Source organism: Nomascus leucogenys, chromosome 8 (assembly GCF_006542625.1).
Source record: "Nomascus leucogenys isolate Asia chromosome 8, Asia_NLE_v1, whole genome shotgun sequence".
Classification (NCBI taxonomy): Eukaryota; Metazoa; Chordata; class Mammalia; order Primates; family Hylobatidae; genus Nomascus; species Nomascus leucogenys.
Window position 1 is genome coordinate 41,746,002 of NC_044388.1, and position 16,481 is coordinate 41,762,482.

Here is a 16,481-nt window from a genome sequence, read left to right on the forward strand (position 1 = left end):
TAAGAAGTGGAACATCTAGATAGTTTCTTGATGCAACAGGTCTTAGCTTCAAGGAATCCAAATATGAATGTCACCAAGAGTCACACATCAGGAAAGCTGAGGACTTAATGACCTTTAGAAACTCCATTTCAAATTAGAGGTGAACAGAGCAGGGTGAATATCCTCCTTCTTACCCCCTTTCATTTTCATTCACCTTTAATTTAAAAAACTAAAGCATAGGAAACATCTAAGCATGAGTGCCCCTGCCTTACTGAAGCTATCTCACCCTGCACTTCTTCTACGGCCCACTAAAAAACTCTGATGCTTATCTTTCACCCCTAGTCACAGCCCTACACTAATCACATCTTCTTGTTAAAGAACACCGTCCATAACCTTTTCCCTCCCACAACAGACTTCTAATTTTAACTTTTCATCTTTAATCAAGGCGTGCCTCCTTTTAAAAATAGCCATTGTGTAACACACAGACCGGGAGGACTCCATGTCGTGAATGATCCCAAATGGCCTCCATCTCCATTATCTCCATTGCTTCTTGACAGGTCACTGGTACTAAGTAAAATGTTATAACACTCAGGATGCCTGTATTCACAGGCTTTCCTCCAGTGATGGCTTCCAGATGTGAGGAAATTTTTAAAGTTTGTGGTCCTCAACACATCACTGGGTTCTTCCAATGTTTTCAGAAATCCATAATCACCAGCACACTATGTTGACTCCATTTCAACATTCAGCCACAGGGATTTCAGAGAAACTAAGCAATATGGATAAGAAGACTTCACAAATAGCTTCCTATTTCTAGAGAAAAGAATTAAAATATCCACATACCCTGCAATTATTTTAATTGCCTCTGCAGAGTTTGATACCTACCCCCTGTATCCCTCTCTCACATACATAAACACATGTGCACCTCACACCAGTAACATTTTGATGGGTGCTATTGTTTCCAGTCCCAATTCCTTTTGGGGGTTATTAATGTTAATAATTTTCCAGGCCAAGCCTCCCAACCCACTGCATAAGGAAAGCATTTATGTCATGTTGAATCCTGACCTGAACTCAATCCCATAAAACCTTGGGAAGTGGACCAATACAATGAAAAGGGAGGTAGTTTTCAGATATCTCATGCTCCAATTCCCCATCTCCATACCCCACCAAAAAGGGAAAAAAAAAAAAAAGTCTTGTGTCTGAAATTTGCATTTGTTTCAGTAATGCATTTTAGGATTGAAAGTGTCAGAGTAACTCACTTCATCGTTCAGTTCCTTGTCCAATACACAAAGAAAACTGTATGCCACAACTGTCTATGGGAGGGAAGTATTTTTTATTTAGATCAACTTCTACACTTACTATGCAAGTTGATATTTAGAAAGTGTTGGAAAGTGTGGGAAAGAGCACCTAAAACTACAACCTTATGCTGAAGAAAATTGACTGAAGAAATTGCTCTCATGAGGATTGAGACTTGCCCTGAGCCCCAGGCTCTTCTGCCGAGGGCACAGACTCTGGCTTTTATTAAAGGTACCTGCTGCTCTGGGTCATGTCTCATTTGTCCTAACGTTGTAGAAAATTCCAAATGCAATTTCCATGAAATATAAAGGGATTTAAATGAGGATTCACCTGCAGAATGGGTGAGAAAGAGGGAAATTGTCTTTTTGTCTTTCTCTTTTCATCTGGTAACAATTTATACTCAGAGATGCCTACATAAATTCACAGAAAAAGCTCTGCGGAAAAGCTGTCAGTTTTTACTCATCAGAAATAAAGCAAAGCTTAACAGAGAGAAGTTCAAATATGGGCTCAGATGTGGGTTTATCTAATAGAAACTCTATCCTAGTCTTGCCTCACCTGGGCTGGGGCCGCTCTGACCTTAGGTCTAACTTCTAAGCTAGAAGATAGAAAAAAAAATGACTTCGTGGAGATTTTAGATTGTAAACATTGAAAATAGAGGCCATGCGTTTGATAGAGCCCATCTGTAAAGCAGCGTTTAAAGGCAAACAGAACACTCTGCTCACAGCTGATCTGGTTTACCTTAGAACACAGTTTACATTCTCCTACGTAGACTGAAATAAGATTATACTGAATAGAATGATATCCTGAATTTTCATATACCTCCTTTTAAAAATACCATTTACAGATGTTCTTTAAATCATACCTATTATCTCTACTATTAAAGTTTATAATTTAATAATGACTTCATGAAGATTCTGTGTATGCAAAGAATCAGGAGAAACCAGGAAGCAGAGAGAAGTTGAAGAATACAGAGCCTGTTTATCTTAAAACATTTCAGGGCTATTGGCCACCTAGCCATCTTCTCTGTCTTCTCTTCCATTAAACATCAGCAGAACTCATCAATAAACACAGAGGTGTAGAAAGTTTTCTGCACAACGTGGAAGGCTTTCTAGGCATGATATTTCAAGTGTTTTCTTCTTTCTTTCCTCCTCTTCCTCCCAGAGAGTTTTTCAAATTAGCACAAAGAAGTATCGCCATTTGGGCAACAGAGTGACCAGTTTTAGCCCTGAAAGTCTCCATGTCCTGGGAAACCCAAGCAAAGCAGAATGGCTGGTAGACAGTGGGTTTGTTTTCCTCTTCCCAAATGGTTTCCTAAGGTTTTCCCAGATGGCAACCAAGGGGGTTTGGTGCTTTGGAAGTAACCAGGTTGCTGTCAACGTATGTCACATCCCATGAGATTTCATGGCAGGTCTTTTTAAAATGTTACCCGGTAAAGGAGTAACAGCAAGGATTAACTGGCCAAGCTGGATGCAAAACACAGAGCCTGGTGCCTGTTTCACTCCTCATGGAAAAGGAAGAAGTCACAGAGGCCTTTCTAACAGGGAGGGTGAATTGTGTCCCCAGTTGCTTGGTCCTGAAAGTTTCTTGGCGCTCACAGGATCTCTTTTCAGCTTGGTCATACACAGGTTTCTGGGGAAATGAACTATATAAAATTATCAATTTTTTTAAACCTTAAATTTCCCTCCAAGGTAAAATAAAATGCCTCGTAATAAATAAACGGCAATGAGATGAAATCCAGAAAAATTAAGTCATAATGTGGCCATAAAGATTAGGCTCTGATTTTAATATTTGACTACAATATGTGTATAGGTGTGGGAGGGGGTATGTGAGTAGGATCAGGTGGGAAGCACTGATTATGTAACCTGCCCTTACATTCCCCAATTTTAGGTGATTTTTTTTTCCCCATAACATACAGAAGTCATCAGAATTGACAATAAGTGAGTATTTCCAAGTCAGGTGTAAACTGAATAGCCTTGCTATATATAAAGTCATTGGAGAGAGGGCAGATGTAGCCTTTGATATACAAAAATCTCAGAACCATCAAAGGCATCCTGGGACACAGGATTTTTTTCTTGATTTTTGGTGAGAACTTGACTATTATGTTCAAGAGACAGTCACAATGGAGTTTTCAAAAGATTGAACCAAGAAAGCCACTCAAACTGCTGGACACACAAATGCTCTTCCCTCTTTTTATCTATGCTAGAACTTCATGAAAGTTGTTATTTTTGTAAAACTCAAATCTTGCCCCAAAAATATATTGCTCTGCATCCAGGCCAGAAAACTCTGTCTTAAGAATTTACAAGCCATCTGTGGGGTTTTAAGGAAATTTCAACTAGAATGGTCATAAGCCAGGATTTCCTAACACAGCCGAAAATGAGGTCTACAAAAGACAAAAAAAGGAATTGTAGAGGCTTTTTGAACTTTCTAATAAATATTGCAAACAGTGGAAGATCTCATTTTTTGGCAGATCACCTTCCAGAATCATCTGAGTCAAATCTGTAAGTTGGAGAAAATAATGATGACAAATTTACATTCTTGGAATCCATGCCTCCTGACCTAGCACAGTGAAACCTAGTCCACCTTCTTAATAGAAGTTTTCTTACATGGTTTGTTCTCTCTCTCATCAGGTGCCACCACTGGCAACCAAAGGCACAGGGTTTATTTATTTTTTCCTTTAACTGATAGGATTTATACAGGATAAGTTGCTAGGAACATGGGAGAATAGAAGTTCTATTCAGAATGGTCGCAGAAAACAGAGCTGCCTTTCCTTGCTGGAACACGTTCAAGTGACCCGTTCTGCTCATGAGGCAACACGTTCTGCTCATGAGACACAGTCTTCATGCATATCAAAGCAACCCAAAGAAAAGCAGTCATCAGAAAGGAACGCTGATTTGTGTGCTGCTCTACACAGCCACAAGTGGATGGGCTGCGAAAACTGTTCTTATCCAGCAGCTTTCAAAGCTGAAAGCTGGAGATTGGACTCTGAGAACATTTCAAGGTTCATTGCTTCCTGGATGCTCCCAGACAGAAATACAACACGCTGTTGTTTGGGCAGTAAGAAGCAAGACTTGTGACCAGGGAACCAACCCCACCATTATCCCAAACACATTCTGCTGAAGGCCACCCCATACAACTCCCACCACATTTCTTGACAGCCTCTCCTATATACAAAGCCCCCTCCACCTTGGTCAGGCTTTGACAGGTCTTTTTTGACCTGAATGGTACCCCGTGGCTACCTTTTCCTCCTATAGCATAACCTTTATGTTCTATTCCTTGCTTCCACGTTCTAAGACTGCTAGTGCTGAACATTCTCATAGATGATTTATTAGTCTCTTTAGGAGAGTATGTTTCTGTGAGGATCATGACATTTGCAAAGCATATGGCAGAAGGGAGCTTTAGTTAAGGGATGGTGCTGTAAATTGCATTCGGTTTTGCTTTGGCAAGGACACCAGATGGATGCCTTTATGATGAAGTGGGTTTCCTCCAGCGTTTTTTAAATATTGGTCTCCAACAGGTGTTTCCTTTAAGGCATATCTGTTTTTCATAACATTAGAATGAAGAAAAATGTTTTCTCTGACAGCTTGTATACATATATCACACTTTTATTATGATAAAAATGTACAGTGATTGATTCCCTATTCTGAGTCATGTTAAAATGTGCTTGGGAGAAGATCATCTTAAATTTGCCAAAAGGGCATTTAATTACCAGACCAAAGACACTTCATTTATCATGAGGGTGGAGAGGGTGGAGAAGGAGGGGAAGTAGAGAAAAGCTGAAGAAAGTGACCAGAAGGAAAGTAGCAGTAGCAGCTGTAGACTTGAGTGCTGAGGGCAGACAGCAGGGAACCACCTCCTAAAAGGTAACATAGCTATTTCCAAATTGTTCTCAAAGAGTCCCTGAAAGATAATCACTACCAACTTGGTCATGATATGTAAACACATGTTCTGAGGATCCTAGGGACAGTGTCTAGGAAGTGACTCATAGATAGAAAGAGGTTCTATGGATGAATAATATCATTCATCAATTCTCCAAATCCTGATGAAAATCAAGACCAGACTCAGGTATTAGCTGTGTTTGCTGGTGAGTCCCATTAACAAGCTTGGCATAAGGTTGCCATCAGGGTCCTGTCTGGTACAATTAAGAGAGCCTGTGGGGCTTTTGGAACTTGGTGTTGGAGCTCATGGCTTATAGATATTTAAATTGCCAGAAGACATGTTAATTTGAATGAACAGGGTAACCCATTTTGGTGAAGCTGACCTTGAAGCTTATATGTTACATCGTCTAGCTAGGCAAATGATTAGAATTCACTAAACCCACTAAGTTTATAGGTAGTTCTTAAGTGCAAGAGGATATTAAGGATTGCATCAAGACCTTGGCCAATCTTATTAGGAATTACCCTCTCTGACTTTCCAAACCTGTCTCTAGTATCACAGTCCCCCTACCCTGGCTTCTCCTTCTAGGTCCTCTCTGTCCTATTGCTTTAAGTTTGACACTTCAATCTAAGTTGGAGTAAGTTCTTTTGTCTGAAAAAAAATAAGGTGTAAGATATCAATTTAGAAGCTAGCCTGCTTGAGGAAAGCAAAATTGCTTGTCATTATGTTGAGGTCTGAGTTTGGGGGCTAGGCATTGAATAATAAACTGTATTAATTCACAAGGAAACCCCCTAACCCTGCAGCATGAAGGGGAATAGATTGTATTTCTCCCAGGATGTAGAGTAAAATCTCATGGGAGAACACTGTTATCAGTTACATCTGAGATGAGCAGGACTGAATCTGTAATGTGACACACAGTACACTATATTCCAAAAGGCTGTAGGGGACAATAACAGATACTTTTAAATAAATAAATAAAATAAGTAAGTGTGTAAGTAAATAGTAAAAGCTTTTGTGGTCAGAGAAGTTGTGAAACACTGGATTATACAATTTTTAAAGGACTTATATATTGCAGAAATCCTTTTATATGCTGTTGTCAGAAACTTTCACAGGCCAAAGTGCACTGTGACTATATTAGTTCATTCTCACACTGCTAATACTTGAGACTGATTAATTTATAAAGGAAAGAGGTTTGGTTGACTCACAGTTTAGCATGGCTGGGGAGGCCTCAAGAAGCTTACCATCGTGGTGGAAGGGGAAGCAAAGAAGTCCTTCTTCACATGGTGGCAGGAAGGAGAAGTACAAAGTGAATTGGGGGGAAGCCCCTTATAAAACCATCAGATCTCCTGAGAACTCACTCACTATCACAAGACCAGCACGAGGGTAACCATCCCCATTATTCAATTACCTCCCACTGGGTCCCTCCCATGACACATGGGGATTATGGGAACTACTCTTCAAGATGAGATTTGGGCGGGGACACAGCCAGACCGTATCAGTGACTGTCAAAGAGGGGCCATTCCTCTCAAACTTTGGTTACTCCTAGGATGTCTCCAGTTACTAATATACCATGGAACATGTGTTTTGCAAAAGGAATTGGTGTTAGAATGAGATGGACTTACGCCCTGGTAACAGCTATGAAATCTCAGTGGCTGACCACAAGAAAGGTTTATTTCTTGTTCACATTACATGTCCAGCACAGGCCAAGCAGGCCAGGGCACTCAGCTCAAGGTGCCCACTGGAGCAGCCAGGCTAGGAGAGACCCTGAGAACTTCACCTGAGAGCTTTTCACTGCCTGGCCCGTCTCTTCTTACATTTCATTGGACAGAGCTAGTCACATGGCCCCACCTACCTATCCCTACACTCAGGAAGGAAAACAGAACTGGATATGGTGAGGTTGGTAACCTCAACTTCAGCAGTCTATTCAAATGCCAGTTTTGCACTTTGTTAGCTCCTTGACTTTAATCCATAAAATAAGGGCGGGTAGTCTTTAAAGTTTCTGGCAGAGACAGAAATGCTCACTGAACATTTCAAGTTACTTCCCATGTTCCCCAGGCCTCTTCAAGTCAGCAGGAGCCATGTGACTAATTCTGGCCAATGAGATGTGAGGAGAAATGAAGCAAGTCACCCTGGGCCAAGGCAGTTAGAGGCTTAGGCTTGGTTCTCCAGTTCCTTTCTCCTCTCCTGCCTGGTGACTGAGGAGGATGCATGTGCCAGATGTTGAGGCCATAAGATAGTAGAGCCTCTGTTCCCCAGGCTCTGGATGGCTGTGTGGAGGAGAGACACCTTTTCACCTGAGTAAAATATATAGTGTAGGTGAGAAGAAGTAAGCTGTGTTGTGTTAGGCCCTGGGGATGTTGAGGTTGTTTCTGCAGTATAAGCCTAGATTTTTCCTGGCTGATATAGGTCTTTCTAATCCTCGATTTTCTGTAATTTGACAAGGCTTTTCTTATTCTCTCACAAGCAAATATGCATTCCTTAGGATGAGAGTGGGATTTTTCAAAAGAACATCCAGCCCTGTCAGGGATTGAATATATTATGAAACAAGCTTGTGTCTAACTGCAGTGTGGGGTGACCATGGGGATGACATTGCCAAGACTTAGATCAAGATCAGAGGAAAGTCTAGGCAAATGCAGACCAGTGATGAAAGCTTTAAAGAATGCAAAAAGTATTTACTAAATCAGGATGTTTCAACAGGGACCCATTCGGAAAAATATATGGAAAGGAGACAGGAGGAAAATAGGCTAAGGAGAGAAATATCACCCATGGTTGAATCTCTCACAGCTATTTAAATTCTATATTCAGGTGCCCAAAACACAGCTCATGATATCTGCCAATGGATAACAGTATCATACAGTATCAAAATTAAAAGCAGAAATAACTATCTTCAAGGTACATATAATCAAGTCAAAAAAAAAAAAAATCCTGATGTGGCTTTTGCCCAAAATGCTTAGTGTGTCTTCAGCTATGATACAGTCTGGACTCTTTGTGCTCTTCAGACCTAAGACTTTATTCTAGAGTCTTACAGACCTGAGGTCATTCTACTTACGCTATTCTCCTCTTTGAGCTCAAGGCTCTGATGAGTTTTACATCTCAGCTTTGTTACAGAGGAGCTCCAAATAGTCTCAAACTAATTCTCAATTCTTCCTACTTAGGACTCTTCAACATGATGTAGAACAAGATTCTGACCAGCTTGATAGCAGTGGGATGTTTCACTGGTGCAAACCAACCTCTTTGGACAAGGTGACTCTGGTAGGTGATCTTGCATCATCAAATCTCAAATAAGATAAAGTATTTCTCAGGGTAAATGATGTTCTTGTTAGTCATAAGCACCTGTCACTTCTCTTTGTAAACTGTGAATTTGTCAAAAAAAGAAAAAAACCCCACATCCCTCACCAGCCATATGAATAATATGCAAAGTAACACACGAGGCGTTTGACAAAGCCAACATGAGCAATATGCTGGAATTTCAAACAATTATATGTCTTCAACTATTTCCTCTCTCCTTTGACAGTTTAGCTGACTCAGTTATTCAGAATAATGCTCTCCTGAAGTTTTGCTGTTTTCCTAGTAAATCTATTAATTTAAACACACCAGGGAAACCTACTGTTTACAAGGACTCTGCAGTCTTTTTTTTTTTAAGTAAATAAGCATTTTTCTAATGTATTGGTTTTGAAATTTGGATTTTTCTGTAGTGGTTTTTCTTAAAGCTGGCTCTACTTAGATTTAACACATTAGCCACAAATATGCCTCCTAAACACTCCATCGAACCAGGGTGAATCTTTGTAGATATTACAGTCATGTCCTTGTCACTCTTCTCAAAGAGACAAACTAACTCAACTCACAGAAATGCCTGCAACTAAGATGGAAAAAGTCTTGTATCCTAACCCAGGGTCTGGCACCTGCTTTCTAGATGCCCATCTACTGTAATTTTCTGGAGTTGGAAACTCAACTATAATCTTAGTGGTTTACCTTACAAGTGTAGCTGATAAATTTAACTAATAAAAATGATTGCTTGCATGCTGTATGAACCCTATATATATTTTTTCATATATGACTAATTGATACTTATATATATTTTCTTGCTTTCCAAAAGTAGTTTAGTTCACTTTTTTGATAGATGCACACATGCATACATACACATCTTTGTGGCTCAGCGCCAGTGTCCTGACAGAATATATTTCAACTTTTGTAAAAGCATGATCCATCATTTGATCAGAAACACAAAACTGTCAGAGCTGTCATAGCAACTGGAAGACTATTAGGGTTGCTGAAACTCACCATTTTAGCAATTATGTCTTATTCTGAACTATACAAATAAACATCCATTGAGCAGGAAGCCAAACATATTTTCAGTGGGAGACAAATCTTTAGAAAGGTCAGGAAGTTGGTTGCAGATTGAGACATTTGAGACCAAAGGATGGAAATAGCAGAAGTTTTATTAGATCATATTTATTAAGAATGCAGATAGGTTGCCATGATTGATATTTCCCTTATGATACTTGATATGGAATATAGTTCAGAATACCAGCTGGGTCTTTTGTTAAGTTTAGGATGCCTTCTAGCTTTAAAATTGCTAAGGAATTTGAAATGTGTGCCCCTAGGAAAGAAATATCTGGATTGCAAAATTTGGGGTGTCTTTAAACTTGGTTTCATTTGCAAAAAGGTCAAGTAGAAATGATCAATTTAAGTTACTTTGAACAAATAGGACATCCTCTCCTTCCTCCAATAGCCACCATCTTTCTTAATCAGGAGACAGTTTTGTGCCACAGTTTCTTGGAGAAATTGCCTCTCTAGCTGTGCCCATTAATGCACTTGGCCGTGTATCTTGTTTCTAATTGTTTAGTTCTACTCAGAAGAGCAATTGTTGGACTTTAGACATGTTACATTAAATACCGTTAGAGGCTTCATTATTCAATTTAAAACTAATCGGATTAGCTAGAGACAATTATTTAATAGATTTGGTTAAGATTCATATCACTCTAGGAAGGCTCTCCAGACAAGTAGCTTTATTTCCCCTCGCAGGGAGATCTGTCTTGGAAGGAGGGTACAGTACAGTATTTCCCAGTATATGCTAATTTGGTAAACTTTAATTGTTGAAATGTCAGATGTTACTTATTTATCCTGTTAGACTTCATCAATGCCTGTTTCATAGAAGATTGCCATTTAACCCAGCAAAGGACTGGCATAAAGAAGAGTGATATATCCATTTGAAGTATTCTTTGTGTGTCTAGGAATGCAGGGAATGCTCATGCTGAAAATTAAACTTACTCTGTACCAGCTTCTAAATGTCCTCCTTTGAAAATATAGAAATTCAATAACTTTTAGATTTGATTGATAGTTATTGAACAACTTTTAGTGAGTTAAGAAATAAACACTTTGAATATATTATGTCCTACAACAAAATTAACTCTTTGGTTTTTTTTTCCATTTTAAACACAAAGAAATTGAGAACCCGAAAGGTTAAGTAATTTGCTCAGTCATATAGCTAACAATAGAACCAAAATACAAAATCATGTCTTCTGACTCCAAGTCCAGGGTTCTTTCTGTCACATCCCAGTGCTATTAAGAGGAGACATTAGCCATACTCTGAAAGAAACCACACATAGGCTTACAATAAGTTTCCCACGGGAATATCATTCTTTAAAAGTTACATTTATTGTTTTTATGAGTCTCTATGACTGTGGGAGAAACCTAAATATATTCCATGAATATTCTTTTGTTTTCAACTTAGAGACACAGGGGCAATGTTAACAATTGGCAATGCTGATAGTAGTATGAGACATATTCAAATGTTTGAGATCAAATGAAATTTTTTTATTATACTTTAAGTTCTATGGTACATGTGCACAACATGCAGGTTTGTTACATATGTACATATGTGCCATGTTGGTGTGCTGCACCCATTAACTTGTCATTTACATTAGGTATATCTCCTAATGCTATCCGTCCACCCTCCCCCCACCCCACGACATGGTTGAAGCTGGAAACCATCATTCTGAGCAAACTGTCGCAAGGACAGAAAACCAAACACTGCATCTTCTCACTCAAAGGTGGGAATTGAACAATGAGAACACTTGAACACAGGATGGGGAAATGAAATTTTTATAATATTTCTTTTTCTTGTATGCACTTTGTGTGATGAATTTCCTTGATGCAGGAGTCTATAGAATCAGTTCAGTATATTCAACTGAACCATATGAAATTGCCATTATTCAACCATTTTTGACCCATAAAAAGGTAAATTCATGTGGTTCAAACTAATGAATGAAAGCCCACTTAATACTGCAATATGTTATACAGCTTGCTGTAATTTTCAAGACTCACTAGAAGACATAATTTAGCATTGAATTTGGAATGTCTTAGGCTTTCACTGAATTTTACTATGGCACATCCAAGGCTAAAAATGTGTAATAAAAATCAAGAAATACTTTCTCCATTTGGTCCAATGATTTCACACCCTGAGGAATGATGCTAATCTGAGTTTTAGTTGATGCATTCCAAGCTAATAGAAAACTAAAAAGAAAGTGAAATAAAAAGAAATTCCACAAAAAAGTAAAAGGTGTAATTGCACCACTTATGCATGAGTTCTGTTTTTTATAAACAATTTGCAAAATTCTATTCACCTTATGAAAGTAGAGCTTTGGATGTACCTAGAAGAATTGGGAGGAGGAGAGGGGGCCTATTTGGAGGGATTCTCATACTGTTTATAAAAATGACCAGACTCTGGCATCCTTATCCTTAGAAACGAACTGGCAAGTCAAAACATAAGTTTCGGAACCACATTGTAGCATGTGTATTTGGAGATGCCCATTCAGCCCCGATGGGGCTTCGGAACTTTGTAATGCCCTTGAGAGCCAGCAACTATACCAGGAAGGAGCTGAAGGATATAGTGTTCGTTGGGTCTCTGGACTATCTACAGAGAGAATGGCGATTTCTCCGGAATTTTCCCCAGATATACATTCTGCCTGTAAGTATCATATAAGGAAAAGTTAATATTTATAATGATTTCAATATTAATAGGACTAGAATTAATAATGATAATAATATTGCAGTTCTACAGTGCTTGCCAGATGCCAGAAACTGTTCTAAATATTTTACCTATATTAATTCATTTAATCTCAAAACCACCCTATGGGGTAAATATTAAATTTATTGAACTTTAAGCATGGGAAGAGTAAGTAACTTGACCAAGATTGCACAGCCAGTGAGTAAGTAACAAAATTAGGATTTAAATCCAGATGTTGTGGCTCTTGAGTTAATGCTCGAATCACCATGTTTTATGGTCTTTGTACAAATAAGAGTTTCTCTGCATTTCTGAGTCAGATTATAATTTAATGGCTACACCTAAGCTAATACTGGCCAGCGTTTGTGCTCTAACTTTTTCATCTTTTCTGGAGACATTTTATATGGACCATATAATGCTACATGGTCCCTGATAGCTGTATGGGGAGGAGGGATTTTGCTTATGTGGTATTGTGGTTACAACTATATTTTCCCTGAACTTGCATAGATCTACGTCCCACTCTATGCCACCATTTCGCTGGTTGAGGAGTCCATTATGTGCACTATGAAATGACCAAAGCACTTCATTTTCATGAGATATGCACCAAAGCAGTTTCATAGTGCTGGCAATATATTTGAAAGTAATGGCAAAAACCATGGTTACTTTTGCACCAACCTAATGTAAGGAATCTTTTTCAAATTTCAAAAATAATTCTATCAAGAAGCAAATTGCATTCGGCTTTTTTAAAAAGCCACTGTAAGTTTCCCTGTACTACCTCTCCTGCTTAAGTCCATTGAAAGGAAGAAAAAAAAGAGCAAATCTGATCCAGCTAGTGTTCGGAATTACCACTATATTAGACTCCAGCCTACCAGAAGACAGTACCAGATCGATCTCTGTTTTCGCACCAAAGAAAGAAGCATCTGCCACTTTGCTAGTTAACCCAGAGAGTACAAGTAGGGCCAGCTGTTTGTACTAGCAATATTGTGAGGATGCACATTTTGCCTCTAGAGCTATAACCTCTCTTTTTTCTGAATTTTTTTCCTCATCACTGTTACCCTGACCCTACTCTCTTCTTCCACCTGGGTCAGTGGCACAGACTTACATTCCTCCCTCCCTACTCTCCTCTGTCTCATCCAAACTTGCTTTCAGGAAAGAATCTATGAAATTTATTCACACTAAAATATTAATGTTTGATAAGGTTAAATGTGTCTGATATGAGGTAACTAAGTTTTAAAATCAAGTCAGTGAAGGTTCGAGCTCAAAGCTCAAAAATTACATCACTCACAAAGAGACACTACCATGAGCCATGATATAACATCCCTCCATCAGACAAATGCCTCCTTTCTCTGTTTTCCTCTCATTAGGGATGTGCACTTTATTCTGGAGACCTCCATGCGGCCAACATAGAGCAATGCTCCATGTGTGTTGTCTTGTCCCCCCCACCCAAGCCATCTAGCAGCCAGACTTTGGTAGACACAGAAGCCATCATGGCAACCCTCACCATCGGATCCTTGCAAATTGACTCCTCCTCTGACCCGTCACCCGCAGTGTCAGGTGAGAACAGCACCCCTGAAAAGAAGAAGCTAGGATGTATGGAAAAAGAAAAGAGAATTAACTCCTCTTTGAAGTATTTTAATTATGGGGAGCAGGAGGGTGGGCCAGATGTCCTCTGAGGTCCCTTCCAATCCTGAGAATCCTATAGTAGAAATAGCCCACAGTTCAGTGCTCTGGAATTCTAAGTCAAATGGATAATGGCATGCATCTTCTAAATGGAATGCACTTAACACAGTTTTTTTTAATTTTTAAGGAAAAAAATAACACAATTTTGAAGTGTTGTCATTTTGTTGTTATGATCAGTGAACATACCATGTGGTATATTACTTTAACTAATGAGGTACTACTATAGTTATTATGAAATTCTCATTGGATCTTATAGATCTAATGCAATCAAGTTCAAATTGTTAGTTTTGTGGTTGAGAGAATGAAACATGATTCTCTTTTACTTTTTGAGATGATTTCAGTATATGAATTTTAGAAGACTAAGATCTTTCTAACACTTATAGACTAAAACTGTCATACTTCAACTTCAGACTAGAAGGAGATGGTGAGGGAGATGCAAGGGTGTTTCCAGGATGGGGATCATGTCTTTTTTCCCTTTGTGTTTCTCTCAGTGCCTATTGCAATTACTGTCATTTGGTTGATGTTTAACAAATACTCGTTGAATTGCAGCAAATGAGCTGTGACACCTGAAGAGCTTCCACACATTTCACTATGCCCAAAATGTGCCTATGGTCAATCCCCATGACAAAATTGTGATTTTCCTTCTCCCTCAAAAAGGGAAAAAACTTATACGTTAGTCTGTTTCTAAAAATTGACTACCATCCCCTCAACCTAATCTAAAAGTACTATTACTGAAGAATTTTCTGTATCTAAAACAGATTTCCAATTCTAGAAGTAAAAGTAAGTCATGACTGGAATCCCCTGGATCCAGCTATGTTCCTTGGGGACAATTGATTCTGTGTATCAAGATCAGGTACTCAATCCTTGGGCCATGCAGCCTCTGACCACGGCTGTCCCACTTTGCATGGCACTTGAAGAGGTTAGCATTGAAGGCATTGCAAGGCTTTTCATGACAATGGGTGTCAATAACAATGTTCATGATTCAAACTGGGAAACCAAAAATCTCTCTCTGACTCCTAGACACTGTTGCTATGCAAGAAAATATAAGGTTATTGGCACAAAGGAATAAAACGGTAATCTAATCTTTGGAGGGCAAACTGAGCCAGCTATTAGACCTTCACTAAGCAACCAATCCTGACCCAGAGATTAGGGTTTCAGGGTGTTTTCCAAAGCAGAGCTAATAACAAGGCACTTCATGAATATCAAAATGCCATGAACAGCCAGACTCAGGAGGGGTGAGCCCTACCTCTGCTGAGCAAATCTGAAGATTCATAAAAGTGCTGTTTTGTTCTCCCATAGGAATCCTTAGCTTAGCAATTAGGGTCACTCCTTGGATTCACTCATCATTTGTGTGTGTGTGTGTGTGTGTGTGTGTGTGTGTGTGTGCATGTGCATGCTTGTAACTGTCCATAACTGGGCAAAGAAGAAATATTCACTTTAAAAGCAGTACAGGCAGGGCACGGTGGCTCACACCTGTAATCCCAGCACTTTGGGAGGCCAAGGCGGGGGGATCACAAGGTCGGGAGATTGAGACCATCTTCGCCAACATGGTGAAACCCTGTCTCTACTGAAAATACAAACATTAGCTTGGTGTGGTGGCACATGCCTGTAATCCCAGCTACTCAGGAGGCTGAGGCATGAGAATTGCTTGAACTCATGAGGCAGAAGCTGTAGCGAGCCGAGATCGTGCCACTGCACTCCAGTCTGGTGACAGAGCAAAAAAAAATAAAAAATGCTTATAAATCCATATACAAATGAAAATGCATGCACAATATAAGCCCAGGATAACTGACAACACTGTAAGTCATTTAGTTGATGGTATAGGTGAATAGTTCTTCCTGTTATTACTATTATTGAAATTTCACCTTCTTTATGGACTAGACAAAATATAAACCTATGATTCTAATTTTAGTTTCCTTTATATCTAGTGATTTTCCTACTTTATTCATTCAATCAACAAAAAAAAATGGATCTTTTATGATATGTCGGGTACTCTGTTACAGGCAAGAAGGCTGCCCTTAAAGGAGGAGCTGACTGGTTTTGGGGGAAGGAGGTTGAGGAAAGAAGGAAAAAAAATTGGAAAGGCAAAGAGAAAAGGAAGGAATGTCAAAAAAAATTGGAAAGGCAAAGAGAAAAGGAAGGAATGTCAAAGTATTTGAATCATTATGAGTATGAGTGTGCTTACCTGAAAAGATGAAAAGCAAAGGTTAGAGAAGAATGTGCTAAGTTGGGCTTGTTTGGATGGGATCATACCCATTTGTGTGATGGGGAAGCATAGGTGCATATAGGCTTTAAGGACACACCTAATGAAGGCGTCAGGTCTGCTTATCTGGCACTGTCACATCAGTGAGGTCACATTTATTTATTTATTTATTTATTTTTTTGAGAAGGAGTCTTGCTCTGTCGCCCAGGCTGGAGTAAAGTGGCATGATCTTGGCTCACTGCAAGCTCCACCTCCCGGGTTCACGCCATTCTCCTGCCTCAGCCTCTTGAGTAGCTGGGACTACAGGCGCCCACCACCACACCTGGCTAATTTTTGTATTTTTAGTAGAGACGGGGCTTCACCATGTTAGCCAGGATGGTCTCGATCTCCTGACCTTGTGATCCGTCCGCCTCAGCCTCCCAAAGTGCTGGGATTAAAGGCTTGAGC

At 39.4% G+C, this 16,481-nt stretch overlaps 1 protein-coding gene across 1 annotated transcript in view; it reads left to right on the forward strand.

Moving 5' to 3' along the window:
- KCNU1 (potassium calcium-activated channel subfamily U member 1) overlaps positions 1-16,481 on the forward strand; it is a 151,878-nt gene that overhangs the window by 113,525 nt on the left and 21,872 nt on the right. Inside the window, 3 exon segments of the mRNA XM_003269570.3 lie at positions 8,301-8,397; positions 11,891-12,115; positions 13,516-13,705. Coding sequence (XP_003269618.3) covers positions 8,301-8,397; positions 11,891-12,115; positions 13,516-13,705 — 512 coding nt within the window.